Source organism: Sander vitreus, chromosome 10 (assembly GCF_031162955.1).
Source record: "Sander vitreus isolate 19-12246 chromosome 10, sanVit1, whole genome shotgun sequence".
Classification (NCBI taxonomy): domain Eukaryota; kingdom Metazoa; phylum Chordata; class Actinopteri; order Perciformes; family Percidae; genus Sander; species Sander vitreus.
Genome location: NC_135864.1, coordinates 18,967,202 through 18,985,433, shown reverse-complemented (window position 1 = coordinate 18,985,433; position 18,232 = coordinate 18,967,202). Strand labels below are relative to the sequence as shown.

Genomic DNA, 18,232 nt, shown 5'->3' with positions numbered 1-18,232 from the left:
TACAATTTACACCTACAGACAGATGCACATTAGACTTGTTTTACACTGCATGAGTCATACAGCCAGTGGGGTCTGGCTGCACCAAAATCACGTAGCATTTGTCAAGCCAGAAACTGACCTTAGGGATTCATCCAAAAGATTCCTCACAGAGGGCTAAAATCTGTAATACGACATCTCACTCCCCCAACAACAACAAAACCAGACAAACAGGATCCTATTTCATTATGAAACAATTTAATTTTTTGGATACACCCTGTGGTATATTTGACGTTCACATCATCGGATTCATTCCGTTATCTCGTTACACGTTCATGACCTGGACCCTGAGATGTAGTCTAAGGTGACAGGAAAACAGGACTTGACCAGGGCTAAAAGTGCCATCACAGCAAACAGTTTAATTTAAGTACCACAAACACACATTTGAAAATAGCAAGTGAGCACACAGAATGAAAATTTGTAAATTAAAATATTAAAAACTCATCTCAGTAAAAATATTATCTTCAATCTTAATACACTTCAAAACCCCCTTCTGGACAGTCCTGTGCAGAGACATGTTTTTGCTTAGAGTTCAGAGAAAAGCATTACTACGATGTGAGATTGTGAGAAATTTAAGCAATGTGAGCTGTACAGCGTTAAACAAACACAGCAAAACACATTGGCTTCAGGGTGAAATTTTTAGCTAAAACTTCTTTTCAAAACATTTCATAGCAAACATTCTTCCCATTAACATCTGTAGTGTTTTGAAATGACACTGTAAATGCTTGCCATGATCTTTCTTCTTCTTTACATATTGCCTCAAGAGGCCAATTATCAGTAGCAGAGATGGTGGCACACTGCTCTCAGAGCTTATTTGTAAACAATAAAAAAAAAATAAAAAAAAAGTGCTTGACCATTTTTCACCGTCTTTTGACATGATTGGTCTCATGATGTTTGATGTAGTTTCTGATTGTGTCTTTGTCCATCACACAAACAGAAGTCTCTCAAACTGATGTTTCCCTTAAGTCTTTGGCTTTAGATTCAGCAGAGTCCGGGGTTTCAGCTGAACTTGCATTGGAGGAGCTGGTTGTACTCGGCTCGTCTGGCTCTGTGTCCTGTCCCTGGTCTGAGGCCAGCTTCAGGAACAGAGGGATCTCTAGCTGCTCTTTGGTCAAAAGGCCTCGCTGGTCATCAACCCTGCAGCACTGGGCCCTCGACAGCATTTCCAGAAGCCCTGACACATAAAATATAATGCTAATTCTGACATTTGGTTCAAATAAATAAATAAATAAATAACAGTGCTATTTTTAATTTGTCCATTTACATTTTATAGTTGGGTAACAACTTATTCTCATTCTTATAACAGTTATTTCATTAAATAGTATATATTAAATCTTAATTCTTCAAACCCCTGGCCAGGATACCAGGAGTGGGCGATATGGAGAAAAATATTCTATCATGGTACATACAATTTTAAATTGCAATATAAATGGATAACATAGCTTATATAATATAATATAGTTTATGTTCTGGAAATTCAATTGCGAAACGTGAGATTTAAGGTTCATTTTGACTCTAAAAACAGCAGCTAATAAAACATTCCCACCCATTTGGTAGCTTTTCAAACAATTTTCCTTAGCAGATGGAGTGTTTTGTAATTCCATCTGCTGGGAAAGATTATGTGACATGATTAAACAGCTTCTATAAGGCACACTGTGGTGAGATTGTTTTGTCAAGAATAAAAACCAAAAGTTCTGTTCCTTTGTGTTGGACTTTAATTTATTTTTTGTAAAGAATGAACCTCTAAGCTCAAATTAAGAAACTGTTGAATCAAGGTATTTAAATGTATTAAAGATAATATTGCTATAGATTCCTTGTTATAAATGTTGTGGAAAAATCTGACGGTTGTCAAATATCTATCATCTTACAATATCTACTGCCATGTCGCCAAACCCTACTAGATACTGCCGAGATGTCCTACCATCCATGTCGCGGTATTTACCGGGCTTGGACTGAGTCTTGGCTCTGTCTGTTTGCAGCAATGATTGGGCCTCCAGCCCTCCTGCACTCACTGCTCCTGCCTGGGACCAAAATAGATTGCAGGGTTATCAATGTACAGTACAAGTAAAGTTTGACAGGTGTATCAGAGATAAATAATGCTGTGAATGGTTCACATTTCATTAAAAAAATATATATCTCCTACTCTATTCCCTATATAACAAACAAAAGAAAGGCATCCATTTGATCTGTACAAGACAAAACCAAAAACAGGCAAGATGCTGTCATGTTTATTATCTAAAGAATATAATGAAGGTTGTCACCAAGGATACTTCCTATATTATATTCTTATTGAGATGAACCAACAGCATCTCAGCTGCTTGCCTTGTATGTATGACTGTCAGTATCGTACAAAAGAAGACGTTTTTTTATGATGGCAACAAGATTTTTGTTTGATGTTCAGCAGACTATTAACATTGCCTCACCTGTGTAGCTGCAGCAGAACCACTGCCTCTGTTGGTCTGGTCTTTTCCTGTTCAAACCACACAAAAGATACAACTCAGTACTTCTTTCAGTAGAAATGTAGTGGACTGCTGATGATGCTACGGAACGTAACTTCCAAATTGGGTTAAAGCACTGATATTAGCCTTATAAAATATTCTTGACCAGAATTAAACTGGTCTTCCACTCTAATCAAATCCATTCCCCTCTTCCTAAATGCCAATGAATGGAGCTAAGGTGGGGAGCACTGATCCAAAGTGAAGTTGGTTCTGGTCTCTTAGCAGTTGGGAAATGAGGTGAGTAAACTCAAAGTGACACATCACTCAACAAACCAAATGGGCCCAGACATTTCAGCCCCACAGAAAAGAATGAAGACACAGAGAGAGACACACAAAGAAATCAAGAGTAGCTAAAAAGGAACATGCAGACAGCCATGCAGAAAAACCAGGGCACTAAAGTGGACAGTGAAAAGACTTTCACATCAGCCCTAGCTAAGAGCAAGTGAGAGCCAATAAATGCAGAAACACTTTCTCTGACCCATAAAGAAACAATTATGTGAATAAGGTGGCACAGCCAGGGTTCAGGCAGTATACACAGAGCGTCATCAATGTATCACCAACATCATCGACAACAAACAGTGGCTAGAGGGCTTAAATGTGCCTTTATCTGATTTGATTGAACTCATTGGCCATGTAGGTTTCTTTACATCCTGAGGCTGCTTGTGCACTTGGGGGAGCAGTGTAGTTAAATTATGTAAACATAATTCTCTCTGGTTCAAATGAAAGTAAAACATTGGGTTTAAAAAAAAAAATAATAATTAAACGTGTATTAACCTTTGGTTTTTTCAAGTCGTAGCACCTTGTTCGCTAGTTTGAACACAGTGCTGGTCATGTTCAAAGGCTCGTTGCTTCCAACCTAAAACAAGAAAAAAAAAAAAAATGACAGTTTCACAGTTTTGTGGTGATAAAGAAGAGAGCCCGCTAAAAATGGGTCTCAATGCATAACAGAGAACACAATGCATTACAAAGATTGTGTAATCCTCATCACTTATTCCACTAATGAAAATAGTGAAACACATTCAATTTTACAATTTAAAAAAAACAAAACTGGATTGGATATAAATATTAACATGCACAGTGGCGCATAAACGGTGGCCTAGGAATGGCTGCTGTAAGCAGGAGAGGTGGACAAGTGCTGACAGGACACAAGGACAGAACTTTTTAAAATGTCAGACAAGTTTGCTGCTTTCACAAGTAGAGGTGAGTCATTAATGTGAATTTACTAGAAATATAAGATTGCAGTAAGATGTTTGATCAAACCAGATCAGTTAAGTTATTCCTTTACAATTGAGAAAATGTAATTATTAATCATGTACAGTACTTATCTAGCACTGGCTATCAAGGTCTCATTATACGGTGTACAACAATTCATCTTGGTTTCTGTATTTACTTATTGTTTATTTCATATTTGTTTATGTATGTACCAACCACCAAGGTAAATTCATTGTAAGTGTTACTTTCTTGGCAATAAATCCTTTTCTGATACATATGGTACAGTTTTATCACGGTTACCAAGGGTACTTTACCTAAAGTATTTGATGGAAATGTGGCTATACAGACACTCACCATGGTGACCACGGCCTCTTGCGGCTTGAGTTGGTGTTTCTGCAGCACCGCAGAGAGGGCGTCCTGCAGCGTCTTACTGGACTTTGCCATGATCCCAACTGTCTTACCAGTGAAGGCAATCTCCAGCCTGAAACACACATGCATTATAACCTCCCTCACACAGCAGTAAAGCACAAAAACTAAATACATTGGTACGGCAGTATAGCATCATTAAAATCTAGTCATACAAAGCCAGTTATTACCAAAGAATCTGCCACTCACTGATACCTTAGCAGGAAATCCAAATTTGGTGTCATTTAGCCATTTGATAATGTATTCAATGCAGATGTTGACTAATCTATGTATGGTGTTAATACAAGGACTTCCCTCTAATATGGTGAGAAGTGGAATGCTGTAGTGGGGACGGGGGTGTGAAAGTCTGCTCTGGTGACAAAGATAGAGCAAATGAAGGAAGTGGCACAGTTGACTCACGCAAACGTCACCCTGAGCTCCAGAGAAACCTGCTGATCTCTCAGAACGGAGCAGTCCTGGTCCAGCGATAAGGGCTGCTGCAGAGAGAGCAACGGTGTATCAGATCGAGAGAAGTGACTTTCAGAGACGTTACCATCAACTGGGGATACTTTCAAATAGGTTTCACAAAGTTTCAGAAATGAAAAGAGGGCGCGAGAAATTGAGAGGATGTTAGAACAGGAAGAGAGAGTGGTCATCTTTCTCACAACACCTGTTGCAAAACAACTTTGCAGTGTGGTACCGTAGATATTTCTGAACATCCTGTTGATTTAAAGCTTTGGCTGGTGCTGCAGACAGAGCAGCTAAGTGCTCACCTTGTCCTTGCCTTGAAGGTAGATGATGACATCTTTCAGCGGAAAGCCTCTCTTCTCGCACAGGCTAGTCATCATGTCTTTGATGGGTTGGCCATTACGCGTAGGGGCCAGGGAGGCACTGCCATCAGGTAGGTAGACACAGCAGTAGCCTCCCTCCACCCCTATCCGACTCCCACCTCTACCACCCTGTTCTGGAGACCGGGGACTCGATCTGCCGTTCTACATCACAGATGGAGAAGAGAGGGAAGGCAGATATGCCAGATTATTCTCTGAACTGCGATTTAGATTGGTCACCTCAATGACTACATTTTGTCATTCATGTGTGCCCTGTTGTCACAAATGCACTGACCTCGATCTGCTGGTAGAGGGAGCCAAGCTCCACACTGCTGCTTGACTTGACTGACATATTGGACTCTTTCCGGGACACTGAACTATGGGTGTCGGATGCATCTATTGTTATGGATGGAGGAAAAGAACAAGAAGAGAGCCAGGGAGAAATTGTGAGATAAAGTCACAGGTTGTACATCAAGGCATAACTTAAAAAGAACTAGATCTGCAAGCACTACCTCCCCACGAGTCTCTTTTCTGTCGCTGTTTCTCCGAAGCACTCTTGCCACCTGGCAAGCTGTTGGAGCATGACTTCTTGTTCTGTTTGAGACAGTGATGAAAGAAATGCAATAACAGCAAAATTGAAACAAGAATCCGTTTTTTTCCCCCCCAACCCTGCCTCTCAGTCCACCCATCCTCCCACCGCCACCCCCCCCAATCACTCTACCTTCTTGTCACTTAAGGGGCTTCTGGTGGCCACGTCTTCCCAGGATCCCATGCGGACCGGCTCTGTAGAGAGCTGAGGTACAAGTTTACCTTCTACACTTCCCAAGGTGCAGCTCTGGTAGAGAGGAGAGCGCACAAAGCGCCTGTAGCTGTCCATCTTCATCAGTTTAAATATCTGACACAAAGCAGGGGCGGATGTGCACACAGTCAGAAGGGCCACCAACAATTAATTACTGTATTACTCAGCTAAAATGGGAGTGTGGAGTCCAAACCTGTGCTTGAGCCTTGTTAAACATGTCAGGTGTGGGCTGTTCCAGGTCCTTCTCCTCTGTCTTGGCTGTGTCATCGATGTTGACCGAGTATGGAGCGCTGTCAGACAGGTAGGTGTTGTAGATGGAGCGAGCTGCTGTTTTCAGCTGGGAACACAACAGCTCAATCAGACTGAAACCTCTAGAAGATATAGCTATAACTAAACTTTGTTTGCTAATCATTGTGTCTAAGCTGATAATTTTAATCAGGATAGATACAAACCCCAATGATGCACTATAACAATTTCCCTTTTGGATTTCATCAGAGTATGTAGCTTTCGATACCCATCTAAGAAGCCACTCAGTGTGTATAAACACTGGCTTTCCTTGTTAAGTGTATCAATAATTAAATTAACCCTTCCCAAGCATCCACACTGCAAGTCATACAATCAATAAGTCACTAAAAGGCATACATTTCACAGAGAGCTGAGCAACCACAGAAACGCGACTGATGTGTGGACAACAACCGTGTCAATTTCTGCACTTCCCGTTTCTATAATAGAATTTTGTTGACGATAGCTAATAAAGCTACCCAGCTGGTCACTTATTTGAAGGAATTGTTTGAACGAAAGGCAAACATCCCAAAACTATGGTTAAAAAACAGCATAATCCATCATTGAGATCAACAGTAAATGTATAAAATGTTTACTGAACTGTTCATAAATGCTACTTATAGCTTATTAACTAAATATCAACATATTGTAACCTAATAAAAGCAATATCAAAGCAACAAAAAAAAAGTGGAAATGTGCTCGCTACAGAGACCCAGTTAAGGTAACATAGCAACCAAGTTACTATGTTGCTTTAACTTCACTGTAAACATTCAACGTCAGGAAAATTCTAATGGAGTATTTTTCAATAACTATATAAAGGGGAGCTTTACTTTATTTATGCAGACTAAACACACAACATAATGAATCACAAATGACGGGTGAGATGATTCAACATGCAAAGACGTAAAAACGTGCCATCATACCTCCTCCAAGGAGCTGGCTGGGATCTTCCTGAATTTTTCACAAGCTTGCCAGAATAAAATGTTCTCCGCACTCACCTCAGACATCAAGAAAGCCTGTGGAGAAAAGACACATACAGTACATGTGTATGAAAACATATGGCACACCTCGGGAGAGGTAGCTAGAAAACAACACGTTATTCCTGAACTTAAAATTACAACACATGTTGAGTGTGTCTGACCGTGAACTGTCGGACTCCAAAGGGGTCCTCCAACAGCTTCTCAAATGAGACGGCCCAGGACAGCACACTGTTGGCTGGGCCGGTCTCTCCGCCCGGAGTGCCTGGAAGGCTGGTGCTGCTGCCTCCACAGCCCCGTGCAGACATGTTCAACTCTACAAAACATCCAGACACAAACACACCCATTCATCATCACAGAAAAAAAAAGCATGACCAAGAACGAAACTGAATCAGATATTTTCTTTATGTCATGCACAGACATGTTTCAGTTCAGAGAAATGCAAGATTTACAGGATTGTCAGCGCGCATGTTGTTTGTTCATGCTTACCTCCGTCCGACACTGCCTGGCTCTGTAAATAGAGATGGAGAGATAAGGTAGGGAACAATACTAAACAAAACATCTGATGAGATGGAAACACCTCACTGAGGCTGTCATGGACTAGTATGGGTATACCTGGATCATTCCTATAGTACTATGTGAGAAATTCAACATTCACTTGGTTGAATCATAAAATCAAAGAGAAATTGTATTTTAATTCATACCTATTCTAAGACAGAGATCTTCAACAGGGGGTCGGGGACCCTTAGGGGGTCCTCAGAGTTACTGCAGGGGGGCCCCAAGTTATTGTTCAATCACTTTAAAAAGAAGTTTCAAAAGGTAATATGTCTGAAAATAGACATAAACCTGAGTCCAACATATTAGCAAAAACATTGATGACAGGCTTATTGGCCTGTAGGTAAGGTAGCCACTAAGGTAGCCAGATACAGTTAAGCTTAAGGATTCACTGTGCTACATGTATGTTTAACATTAAAACATGATGAATAAATATGAATGAATGTCAGTAATTATTATTTTAATAGCTTAGTATTGTATGTACCATCACATGGTATGTGTAAAGACTTTAGGCTGCCCTAAATGTTGTTGTAGGCCCAGTTTAATATGCAACTCAATTTAATACAATATGCAGTATGGGGTCCCTGCTCTGTCTCTCTTTCAGCTAAGGGGTCCCTGGCCTAAAACACATTGAAGACCCCTGCTCTAAGAGGCTGCAATCAAAAGTAAAGCGCAGAACAAAAATTCACGCCGATGACAAAAATGTGGGGATTTAAATTTAATTAATTTAAATATTACAGTAACAGTTTCACAATGCACAAAGCAGTGTAATTGAATGTATCAAACACTGAAGCTAGACACATATACCTCAAAACAAAAAGCACAGAGGCACACATTTAGGAAGTGAAATGTGAACACCAGCTGCATGTTTTTAGCTTTTTCTCTCTACAGTATGTAAGAATGTAGTGCAATCAGTCAAGGCTGTTTTCACAGGAAGTGGTTGTGACACTGATGACAATGGTTCTCATTCAGCTTTTAGAGTTCACAAAATTCACATCTTGTAAAAGTTATGTCCGTTTCAATTTGAACTCTTTCATAGTTAAATGCTGCCAATAAATGCTGTCAACTCCTTGTACACAAACCTGTGCCCTGTGCTGAGTGGCTCACAGCACCATGGTCCTGGGTTTAATCAAGAGGGCTTTCTGTGGGGAGTTTCACACTATTTGGCCTGTCTGGGTTTCCTCTGGGGGTTCAGGTTTTTTCCAACAATATAGAACTGTAAACTTGCCCAGAGGTGTGAATGTGATTGTTTGTCTATGTTAGGTTAGTCCTGTGAGTTGCAACCTGCCCAGAGTGTACACTGGGTGTACTGGTTATTTAAAAAAAAAAACACTTGAAAGAAAACTATACACTAGCCTATACAAGAAACTATAGTGGTGGCTATATTCAACATTCTAGTGATCATCTAAAGGGTTGCATTACCGCCAAATTAAGAATATTGTGAAACCTATCAAGTGGCACAATCTGAGTGCTTTTACAGAACTCTCTTTCATTCTGAAAAACTGCAAGCATCTTGCTTCACAAGTTGTTTGTTTAATGGTTTGTAATGTTTAATCATATTACCAGTAAACTAATCACTTCTGCTGGTTGTTTTTTGTGGTAGTATATTTTATAGAAATATTATTATATCTTGCTTTTTTTTTTTTTTTTTTACATTCTTCAAACTTTGTTTATAATCTCTTCTTTATCATGAATTCATGTGATCTATTGACCTTGTTTCTAGAATAACCCATAAGGTATCCACAACGTGACTGAGCCAACTGTTAAGTCATACAGAGAGGTGCATGTCTTAATGTGAGTGAGAGAACTGTATTCTTAGCATACAGTAATGCTACTAAGAAATCCACCAAAAACCATGGGGCTGAGTCTACTCAGCTAAATTAGTATTAACCTTGAGACATAGGCTCATCTCCCATGTCAAAAACTCTTTGCCACAAGTGGAATTTACCCACAACATTAAGATATTCAGTGTGAAGATAGTCTGCATGCAAAGAGAAAGCTTCCTTGTAATTCTTGTGCTAATGCTTGACAACAGCCCAAAGACAACATCTGTTGGCAATTGTTAAACTTTCCCCATATAAGGCTGATATGGGCTGGCAGTTTCTGCAGGTGTTGAGCTCCACCTCTTCACTTGTTTGCTCCGCTTCTCAAACTCTGGCTACAAAAACGCAACATGTCAGTGCCTACAAATGCCCTTCACAGGAGACCCCACCACACACTTTTTCCACAGTTCTACACAGACTAATGAATCACCATGGTCTCATACACTGCTACAGAGAACAATATCTAAGGGTTAGGATTCTCTGCAAATCCTTTGAAGGAGAGACAAGATATGCAAACACACAATGTGAGGGAAGAGTCTAATGCAGCACCAATTATAGGAACATTTGCAATCACTCAAAATACAAACCACAGAGAACACCATTTTTTTAAACCATAGCAACATCAAGGTCTTCTCTGCTCCTGTGAAATACATCTTTATATACACACTTTCACACTTTTGTAGAGCTGAACCAATTCAAGAAACATGATGGTCTCACACGAGTAGATTGAAGCCAACGCAGCCTACACATGACAAACAGAGATGGCATGGTTTCCACTTCTGACTTGAAGCAGGCCTGGAGTGTTTTCAGTAGCAACCAACCGCACAGCCTGATTGGTTCTGGCACTTCTGAGGAGGTAAGACCGACAATACAAGCCAACACAAGAAACTCCTCTATCATACTCCACATCAAGGTATTCTGACCTAGATGTCAACTCAACTGTATGAGCACGGTTAAAAAGACTGAAAAAGACATTACTGTTGATCAAATCATTACAGGGTTACAACTTACAGATATCCCACACACTTCACTCCAACTTATTCCTCACAGTAGCCTATTATCACAGTCTTGAAATTCCTCTACGTAAGGGCTGATAAAGTCTCCACCTTTATACAGCATAAATGCATATACAATCCACTAGATCCAAAGAACAGCTGCAGAACCAAACCAAACAAGAGTGTTGCCAACTTACCATGTGGCCTATAGGAATCCCTAGAGCATTACAGTTCTTCGCCATGGTGGCTCAGACACCAGACTACAAGCTGAAGTCTTTATGCGATGTGCACACTGTCAGGGGACACAGTAAAGTGCTCCACCCAAACATGACAGACAAACCTCTAACACTCATATACACACACACACACACACACACACACACACACACACCTTCCTGTCACTTCCTGCCTGGAAGGGAAGTCTTGCCATAGCAACAAGCCACAAAAGAGGAAGTATGGTTACTATGATCAAACTGTTCTCAGCCTACGTCTTGAGAAACACTATGATGTGGGAACACAGACAAGAAAAACACACTCTTTCCGTTTTTGATAGTCATTGTACGAGTTACTTGACACAGCTTCAACCATTAAAGACAGCAATTTTGCTGCTACAGTGCAGCATCTAAGAATGCTAGTATACAGTGTCATACTCTTTTCTAGTCATAGTGAAGTTTCCTTTTATTTGGAAGTCATTGAGATTTAGACATTAAAAGTAGGCTACAGAACACAATGCCTCCTCCTGATGTTCATTTACTTTAACAAGTTAAATTCATGGTATTCTCCAAACGTCACCAAACTCCTACAAGATGCAGAAGTAACTTTAACGTTACATCGGACAAACAATTGTAAGCTTCCTCTTTTAAAACAAATTCAATATCTGTACGTTTTTAAGAGTTAAAAAAAGAAGTTGTGAGCAGATTTCCATGAGGTTTGGTACACAGAGCACAAGGAGTTCATCATTTTATGAGTAATGAGTATTATTCTGCAGCTGTAGCAATTGTATGAATGTACATATATTCCAAGTAGTGCAAATTGTACTCTACACTTTTTGCCTTGGAAACACTGTTAGCACGCATGAACTCTCCAATTAGCTTGTGTGTGAAGTTATTTTCATTACCTTTTTGTCCGCCATCATGCCAGTGGTTATGGTGCACCATTTGTCATATTTACTGAATTGCTTTAGTGAAGCAACTTTAGCCAGTCGGGAGAACCTGTGATAAAGTCCTCTTAAAGCGACCATCTTCAGGAAAACAAACACACTGCGAGCCAAGACGAGAGAGAGATGAAAGCGCTGGAAGTTTACACATCAAGTTAGTTAACAGCTTTTACCTGTCTGCTGAGTCTTGACACACGAGCTGAGGACCCAGGTGAAGCAGGGTATTTTAATTAACTGCGCACCTGTTGTCCTCGCAAACGTCTTGCTAATTTGCTTACATTATCTGTTAGATTAACGTGCTAATGTGTCATTGTAGAATATTAGCATGCTTACAGTAGCATCCTGTGTTGGCTTTAACATCATGTCCAAGGCAATATTCCCACTGGGACAATAAAAGCTATCCTGTAAATGTTAACGTGTAGTAGCAGTTTGCTGAACTTCATGTTAGCCTATTACAACACTGATATTAGGCCGAAATACACACATGCACAAACAGGACTAATGGGGTTAGGTTAAATTTTGGTTGAGGTTAGGATTACAGGAAACACAAATTGATGGGGGAAGGCCTAATTCAACCTGATCTTCTTTCCAGTACTAAATTATCTTTAACGAAAGAGTAGCAACGTTAAAGTGACTTAGAGGCGATTTGAATTCACAAACCAGTTTTGTGGAATTTGCATAGTCACCTTGTGTCTGTTTTTTTGTGATGCTCTACTTTCCTCCCACAGGTCAAACACATGCAGCTTTGATTCAAACTCTATATTGTGGCTGTTTAAGAGCGTGATAACGTTTGTGTTTTGCATCAGTTCAATGTGCGCCTTGCCTCTTCCCCAGTGCATGCTGGGATAGGCTCCAGCTCCCCATGACCCTGAAGGAATAAGTGTTAAGAAAAAAGATGTATAATCAGCAGCACTCTCTACTGGCCACTGCATGAATAAATATGGTATGAAGGCCCTGACTTCAATGAAAGATAATATAGTATTTCCAAGCTTCAGTTCTTCAAATTCAGTCAATTTGGCCATAATCCCAAAACTTCTGAGCAAAGTTATCCCTAGTAGCCTATGTGTCACAGTATATGGTGTGTCTGCAAAGGCAGTGGATCGTTTGCATAAGTAAACCACTGTTTTGCTTATAACAGGTGATGCTTCAGCTAGGGTCTTCATACCTGTCTCTCTGTCTCTGTCTTTTATATTCCTGTGTCTGTCTGTCTCTCTGTCTATTTCTTGTCTATCTGTTTGTAAAAAGTGTAAAACATACCCTTATTTTAACCGAAATGTTACTTAACAACATAAAAAGCAGCAGCAGCCTACTGTAACTGTCACTGTTGCCATCACTACCATCTATAAAACATACAAACAGGGATATTGTTTGTGCCATGAAGTTTCAGGGAACGATTTATTTGCATTGATATCAGTGTTTATAATCAGCTCTGCATTTTGTGACGCAAAGACCATTAGGTTAGGCAAAACAGAGCAGGTCATCATTCAACTGTGTGGGTTTATGAGGAGACAACACCACCAGGTAATAAGAAAAACATTTCAGCATTTTCAGCCTTTCTATTGATATTTAATAAAAGTGCTATGATATTTTCTATTTCTATTTTATTGATAAGGAGTCTCAATCTACTGGTAAATGTGTTCTTAGGCTAAAGCTATTTAATTAACGAGTCTTTTTCAACAGAGTGGTTATGAGAGGGGTATCGCTATATCTTTTGCTTGAGCATCTCCTCATAGGTAATTTTACAGTTATATATCTATATACAGTGTATTTATACAGCATACTCTTATTCACCATGGATATATATGCTTGTTTAGCTCTACACATATACATTTTATTTTATTTGTTCTTTACTTTATTTTAGTAGGCGCTGGCTCTACCTGTGTTCCTGTTGAATGTCTGAGATGTAACGCCACAGGAAAAACTCAGGCAGGTAAAGAAAAAAAATGAAACCTCTCACTTATAGACTATATTTGTAAATGTTATGTAGCATTAATGTACCTGAACATTGTCTGCCATTAAAATACTTGCGAGGTGACATGCAAAGGAAAAATGTTCTTAATGCACCTCTGTTTTCCCAATAGATCCTTGTGCATTCTGCAATCCAGAAAAGTGCATCAATGGTGAGTGCCATCTTTCTTTTTATTTATTTACTTGAAAATAAATCCTATGAATTTCACATATGGCACTGTACATTAGATACAGTAATTGACAGTGGGGTGTGGTAGTACAATGAGCTTAAGTCGAACATGGCAAACATGGGACGCTTGAAAAATAATCAAAATGCTCATACATTTGACTGTTCTTCTAAACTACAGTGGTGTGAAAAAAAGTGTTTGCCCCCTTCCTCATTTCCTGTTCCTTTGCATGTTTGTCACACTTAAGTGTTTCGAACATCAAACCAATTTAAACAAAAGTCAAGGACAACACAAGTAAACACAAAATGCAATTTGTAAATGAAGGTGTTTATTATTAAAGGAGAAAAAAAAATCCAAACCATCATGGCCCTGTGTGAAAAAGTGATTGCCCCCCCTTGTTAAAACATACTATAACTGTGGTTGTCCACACCTGAGTTCAATTTCTCTAGCCACACCCAGGCCTGATTATTGCCACACCTGTTCACAATCAAGGCATCACTTAAATAGGAGCTGCTTGACACAGTAAGGTCCACCAGAAGATCCTTAAAAGCTACACATCATGCCGAGACCCAAAGAAATTCAGGAACAATTGAGAAAGAAAGTAATTGAGATCTATCAGTCTGGAAAGGGTTATAAAGCCATTTCCAAAGCTTTGGGAATCCAGCGAACCACAGTGAGAGCCATTATCCACAAATGGCGAAGACATGGAACAGTGGTGAACCTTCCCAGGAGTGGCCGGCCGCCCAAAAATTACCCCAAGAGCGCAGCGCCGACTCATCAAGAGGTCACAAAGACCCCACAACAACGTCCAAAGAACTGCAGGCCTCACTTGCCTCCAGTTAAGGTCAGCGTTCATGCCTCCACCATCAGGAAAAAGACTGGGCAAAAATGGCCTGCATGGCAGAGTTCCAAGGAGAAAACCACTGCTGAGCAAAAAAGAACATCAAAGCTTGTCTCAATTTCTCCAGAACACATCTTGATGATCCCCAAGACTTTTGGGACAACATTCTGTGGACCGATGAGACAAAAGTGGAACTCTTTGGAAGGTGTGTGTCCAAGTATATCTGGCGTAGAAGGAACACTGCATTTCATAAAAAGAACATTATACCAACTGTAAAATATGGTGGTGGTAGTGTGATGGTCTGGGGCTGTTTTGCTGCTTCAGGACCTGGAAGACTTGCCGTGATAAAAGGAACTATGAATTCTGCTGTCTACCAAGAGATCCTGAAGGAGAATGTCCGACCATCTGTTCGTGTACTCAAGCTGAAACGAACTTGGGTTCTGCAGCAGGACAATGATCCTAAACACACCAGCAAGTCCACCACCGAATGGCTGAAGAAAAAACTAAATGAAGACTTTGGGTGGCCTAGCCAAAGTCCTGACCTGAATCCTATTGAGATGTTGTGGTATGACCTTAAAAAGGCCGTTCATGCTCGAAAACCCTCTAATGTAACTGAATTAGGACAATTCTGCAAAGATGAGTGGGCCAAAAATTCCTCCAGGACGCTGTAAAAGCCTCATTGCACGTTATCGCAAAGCGCTTGGTTGCAGTTGTTGCTGCTAAGGGTGGCCCAACCAGTTATTAGGTTTAGGGGGCAATCACTTTTTCACACAGGGCCATGATGGTTTGGATTTTTTTCACCTTTAATAATTAACACCTTCATTTACAAATTGCATTTTGTGTTTACTTGTGTTGTCCTTGACTATTGTTTAAATTGGTTTGATGTTCCGAAACACTTAAGTGTGACAAACATGCAAAGGAACAGGAAATGAGGAAGGGGGCAAACACTTTTTCACACCACTGTAGGTGTATTGCTGAGGGTTTAACTGAGCAGAATAGGTTACATATATATTCTCACAAAAGAAATTGACTGGTATGTGCCATGTATGCTCTGTTGTAAATTAAATGCTGACTGTGACTATATTAATGTCCATGTGTACTATTCTCTCTAGATACTTCAAATATTCCGTTAAACTGCAAACAAGGTAACCTGTGACAATATCCTCGCCTGTGGCAGTGCAAAGTTAGTGCAACATTTGCACTAACTTTCTGATTACCTAACACTATCACTCTTGCTTCCCTCCCTTAAATATTTACCCTGCCCATCAGTCTTTCAGATTATTGTCAGCAGCAGTGGATCCAAGGTTCAGGAGGGCAATGACATCAATCTAACATGTGTCCATAACTTTCCCGATTTGATTACGATTGGGTGGAAGAAGAATCAGGAGGAACTCCAGGAAGGCAAAAACAAAAGCTTTCTGTATCTCACAGAAGTCAAGTCCAGTGATGAAGGCCAGTACATCTGCTTTGTGAAAAGCCTGTGCGGCGGTGACAAGTCTCTGCCATACATTCTCACTGTAGAGAGTAAGTAAACATCTCCCTGCTTACTGAACACAGCCACAGATTACATGTGCCTTTTTAATGTAGATTTTAACTCATTAACCGGCCTGAAAGTAGTGCATTGTACAATTTCTGAATTGAAAATTAAAGAGCCAAAAACATTTAATGAAGATATGAATAATAAAATGCACACCTTAATGACCCTTGATAGCATGTGTCATTAGCCTACTCTGTTTCCATGTGTCTGCCTTTGTAACTGTGTTCTCATCCAGACCAGAGTGTGTTGCTCTTGGTGATCTGTGGTATTTCCGCTTTGGTCCTGGTCGTGATTATGGGGCTGGCTATGAAGTTCAAGCTGAAAAGAGACAACGGTAAGGGCTCAGTTCAGGTTGTCTGTGGTATTAGACAACACAGGAGCATAGCAAGGCACCTCTTTCTTTCAAATATATTGTCTTGAATGCAAATGATGATGATAAATATACTGTGTAGAAATAGTATATTTCAAATACTTCATACTTTAATAGTTCAACATTTTGGGAAAACTACACTAATTTGGCTTTCTTGAGTTACACCAGAAGATCGATAACACTCATATCTGTCCGTAAAATATTAGGCTTCACCCAGCAGCGGGTTAGCTTAGCTAAGCACAAAGACTGGAAAAGTGGAAATTAGCGAGCCTGGCTCTGTCAAAACTAACAAAATCAACCCACCAAAAGCTCACTAATTAACTTGTTATATCTGGCTTGTTTAATTCGTACAAAAATGGAAGTTGGGGTTTTACAGGGGTTTGTGTGTCGGACTATTTCTTGGCCTGGAGCAGTTGCCATGCAACCAACGGAGAGTCCCAAATCACTCTATATTTACTGTAATAGGCCATTTCATTGAAGAATCTGAATTGTGAGTGTGTAAATGTATCTAATATATAGTGCAGTACAGTCTCCATGGCATGTGCACCTTTTTCTGCTAACAATCCCACAATGCTATGCATTACATTTTATAGAAAAAAAGTGACCAAAGTGTCCAAAATCTCAATTTACTCCTCACAATTGAGTCGTATTGAGATTTAGGTACTTTGCACAGATTAAACAAACAAGTTATAACATGGGAGATTTAAGGGTAGCTGGAATTTGTTACCTTGGACAGAGCCAGGTTAGCTGTTACCCCCTGTTTCCAGTCTGTATGCTAAGCTAAACCAGTCTGGCTCTACGGATGTATACATTGCTGGGATAAAGCCTGACATTCGGAGCGTCTCTAACGCACCAGATGCCCCTCCCCTCTCTCTGTCTCCGCTATCGGGGCTTAGTGCCGCCCACAACGGTTGTAATTAGTTTAAAGAAATACAAACAAGCCAGAGCGTTATTCCCCTATCCCCCAGAATAGATCGGCGGTGTAGACGGACCGTACTCCAGCGCTGTGGATATAGGTCTGGCAATGCAAGACTAAAGCTTAACTAACCAGCTGCCCGCTCCAGCTTTATATTTACCGTACAGACATTAGAGTGGTAATGATCTTCCCATCTAACTCTCTGCAAGAAAGCAAATAAACATATTTCCCTATTTGTCCAAGTACTTCTCTAACTTCTGCATACTGCTAATCTTAGACTTACAGATTTGACTTCTCTCTATGTACATTATCACCGCCCTCCTTTATCTATCTCTCTGCAGCTAAAGACAAAGAGAGGAGGAAGCAGAAGGCAGAGGCAGAGCAGAGAAGCGGTCCGGCTCCTTACACACTAAGAGAGTCCTAAATAAGACTCAGTCTATCACTTTCAAAAAAAATATGATTACTGATATTGTTTCATAATTTTTGTAGTGTTTGATGTAGAAATAAAATGTATTTAATCTCCATCTTTGAGGCTAAGTGTGTGTGATCAGCTAAGGTTATAACAAGCTTATGGATAGCCATTTCCAGACCATGGTGGATCCTTTGTTTAAGCAGCATTCATATTAACCACACCCACTGACCAGAAAGGCTGTTCAGTTGAGGAAAAGAGTCTAGAAATGTTTTAATCCAGACACAGGACAGGCATGCTCAAACTAATCCCACTGAATGCTCTACTCACAGGAATGCACTTTACAGATGACCCACACAGCAGCTTTAAAGTGGCTAGCATGTAATGGATATATGGGGTGATAATGCTATCCACTCCTCTCCAAGACAGGGATGGATGTTGGATTTGAGTTGACTTATG

General features: G+C 40.1%; 2 protein-coding genes across 4 annotated transcripts; one reads left to right on the top strand and one right to left on the bottom strand.

The window, feature by feature from the left end:
* Window positions 1-214: 214 nt before the first annotated feature.
* On the bottom strand, window positions 215-10,754 carry rgs14b (regulator of G protein signaling 14b). 3 transcript variants are annotated; one of them, XM_078260751.1, is made up of 15 exons: window positions 10,607-10,754; window positions 7,526-7,547; window positions 7,201-7,352; window positions 6,983-7,075; window positions 5,971-6,114; window positions 5,700-5,873; window positions 5,491-5,572; window positions 5,274-5,374; window positions 4,925-5,143; window positions 4,572-4,648; window positions 4,101-4,227; window positions 3,309-3,390; window positions 2,460-2,506; window positions 1,979-2,057; window positions 215-1,210 (listed from the first exon to the last, which is right to left on the bottom strand). In XM_078260751.1, exons 1-15 carry the CDS (start codon window positions 10,649-10,651, stop codon window positions 981-983), a joined length of 1,674 nt encoding a protein of 557 aa, XP_078116877.1. In that variant the 5' UTR covers window positions 10,652-10,754; the 3' UTR covers window positions 215-980. The 3 variants fall into 3 exon arrangements, with proteins under 3 accessions (XP_078116877.1, XP_078116876.1, XP_078116875.1); XM_078260750.1 differs by having other exon boundaries at window positions 1,958-2,057; window positions 4,572-4,645; XM_078260749.1 differs by having other exon boundaries at window positions 1,958-2,057; window positions 10,607-10,753.
* Window positions 10,755-11,237: 483 nt separating this feature from the next.
* LOC144524462 (uncharacterized) lies at window positions 11,238-17,888 on the top strand. The gene is made up of 8 exons (XM_078260753.1): window positions 11,238-11,254; window positions 13,246-13,298; window positions 13,430-13,495; window positions 13,647-13,685; window positions 15,654-15,686; window positions 15,811-16,065; window positions 16,314-16,412; window positions 17,706-17,888. The coding sequence occupies exons 2-8, from the start codon at window positions 13,253-13,255 to the stop codon at window positions 17,786-17,788; spliced, it is 621 nt and encodes a 206-aa protein (XP_078116879.1). The 5' UTR covers window positions 11,238-11,254; window positions 13,246-13,252; the 3' UTR covers window positions 17,789-17,888.
* The last annotated feature ends 344 nt before the right edge of the window (window positions 17,889-18,232 follow it).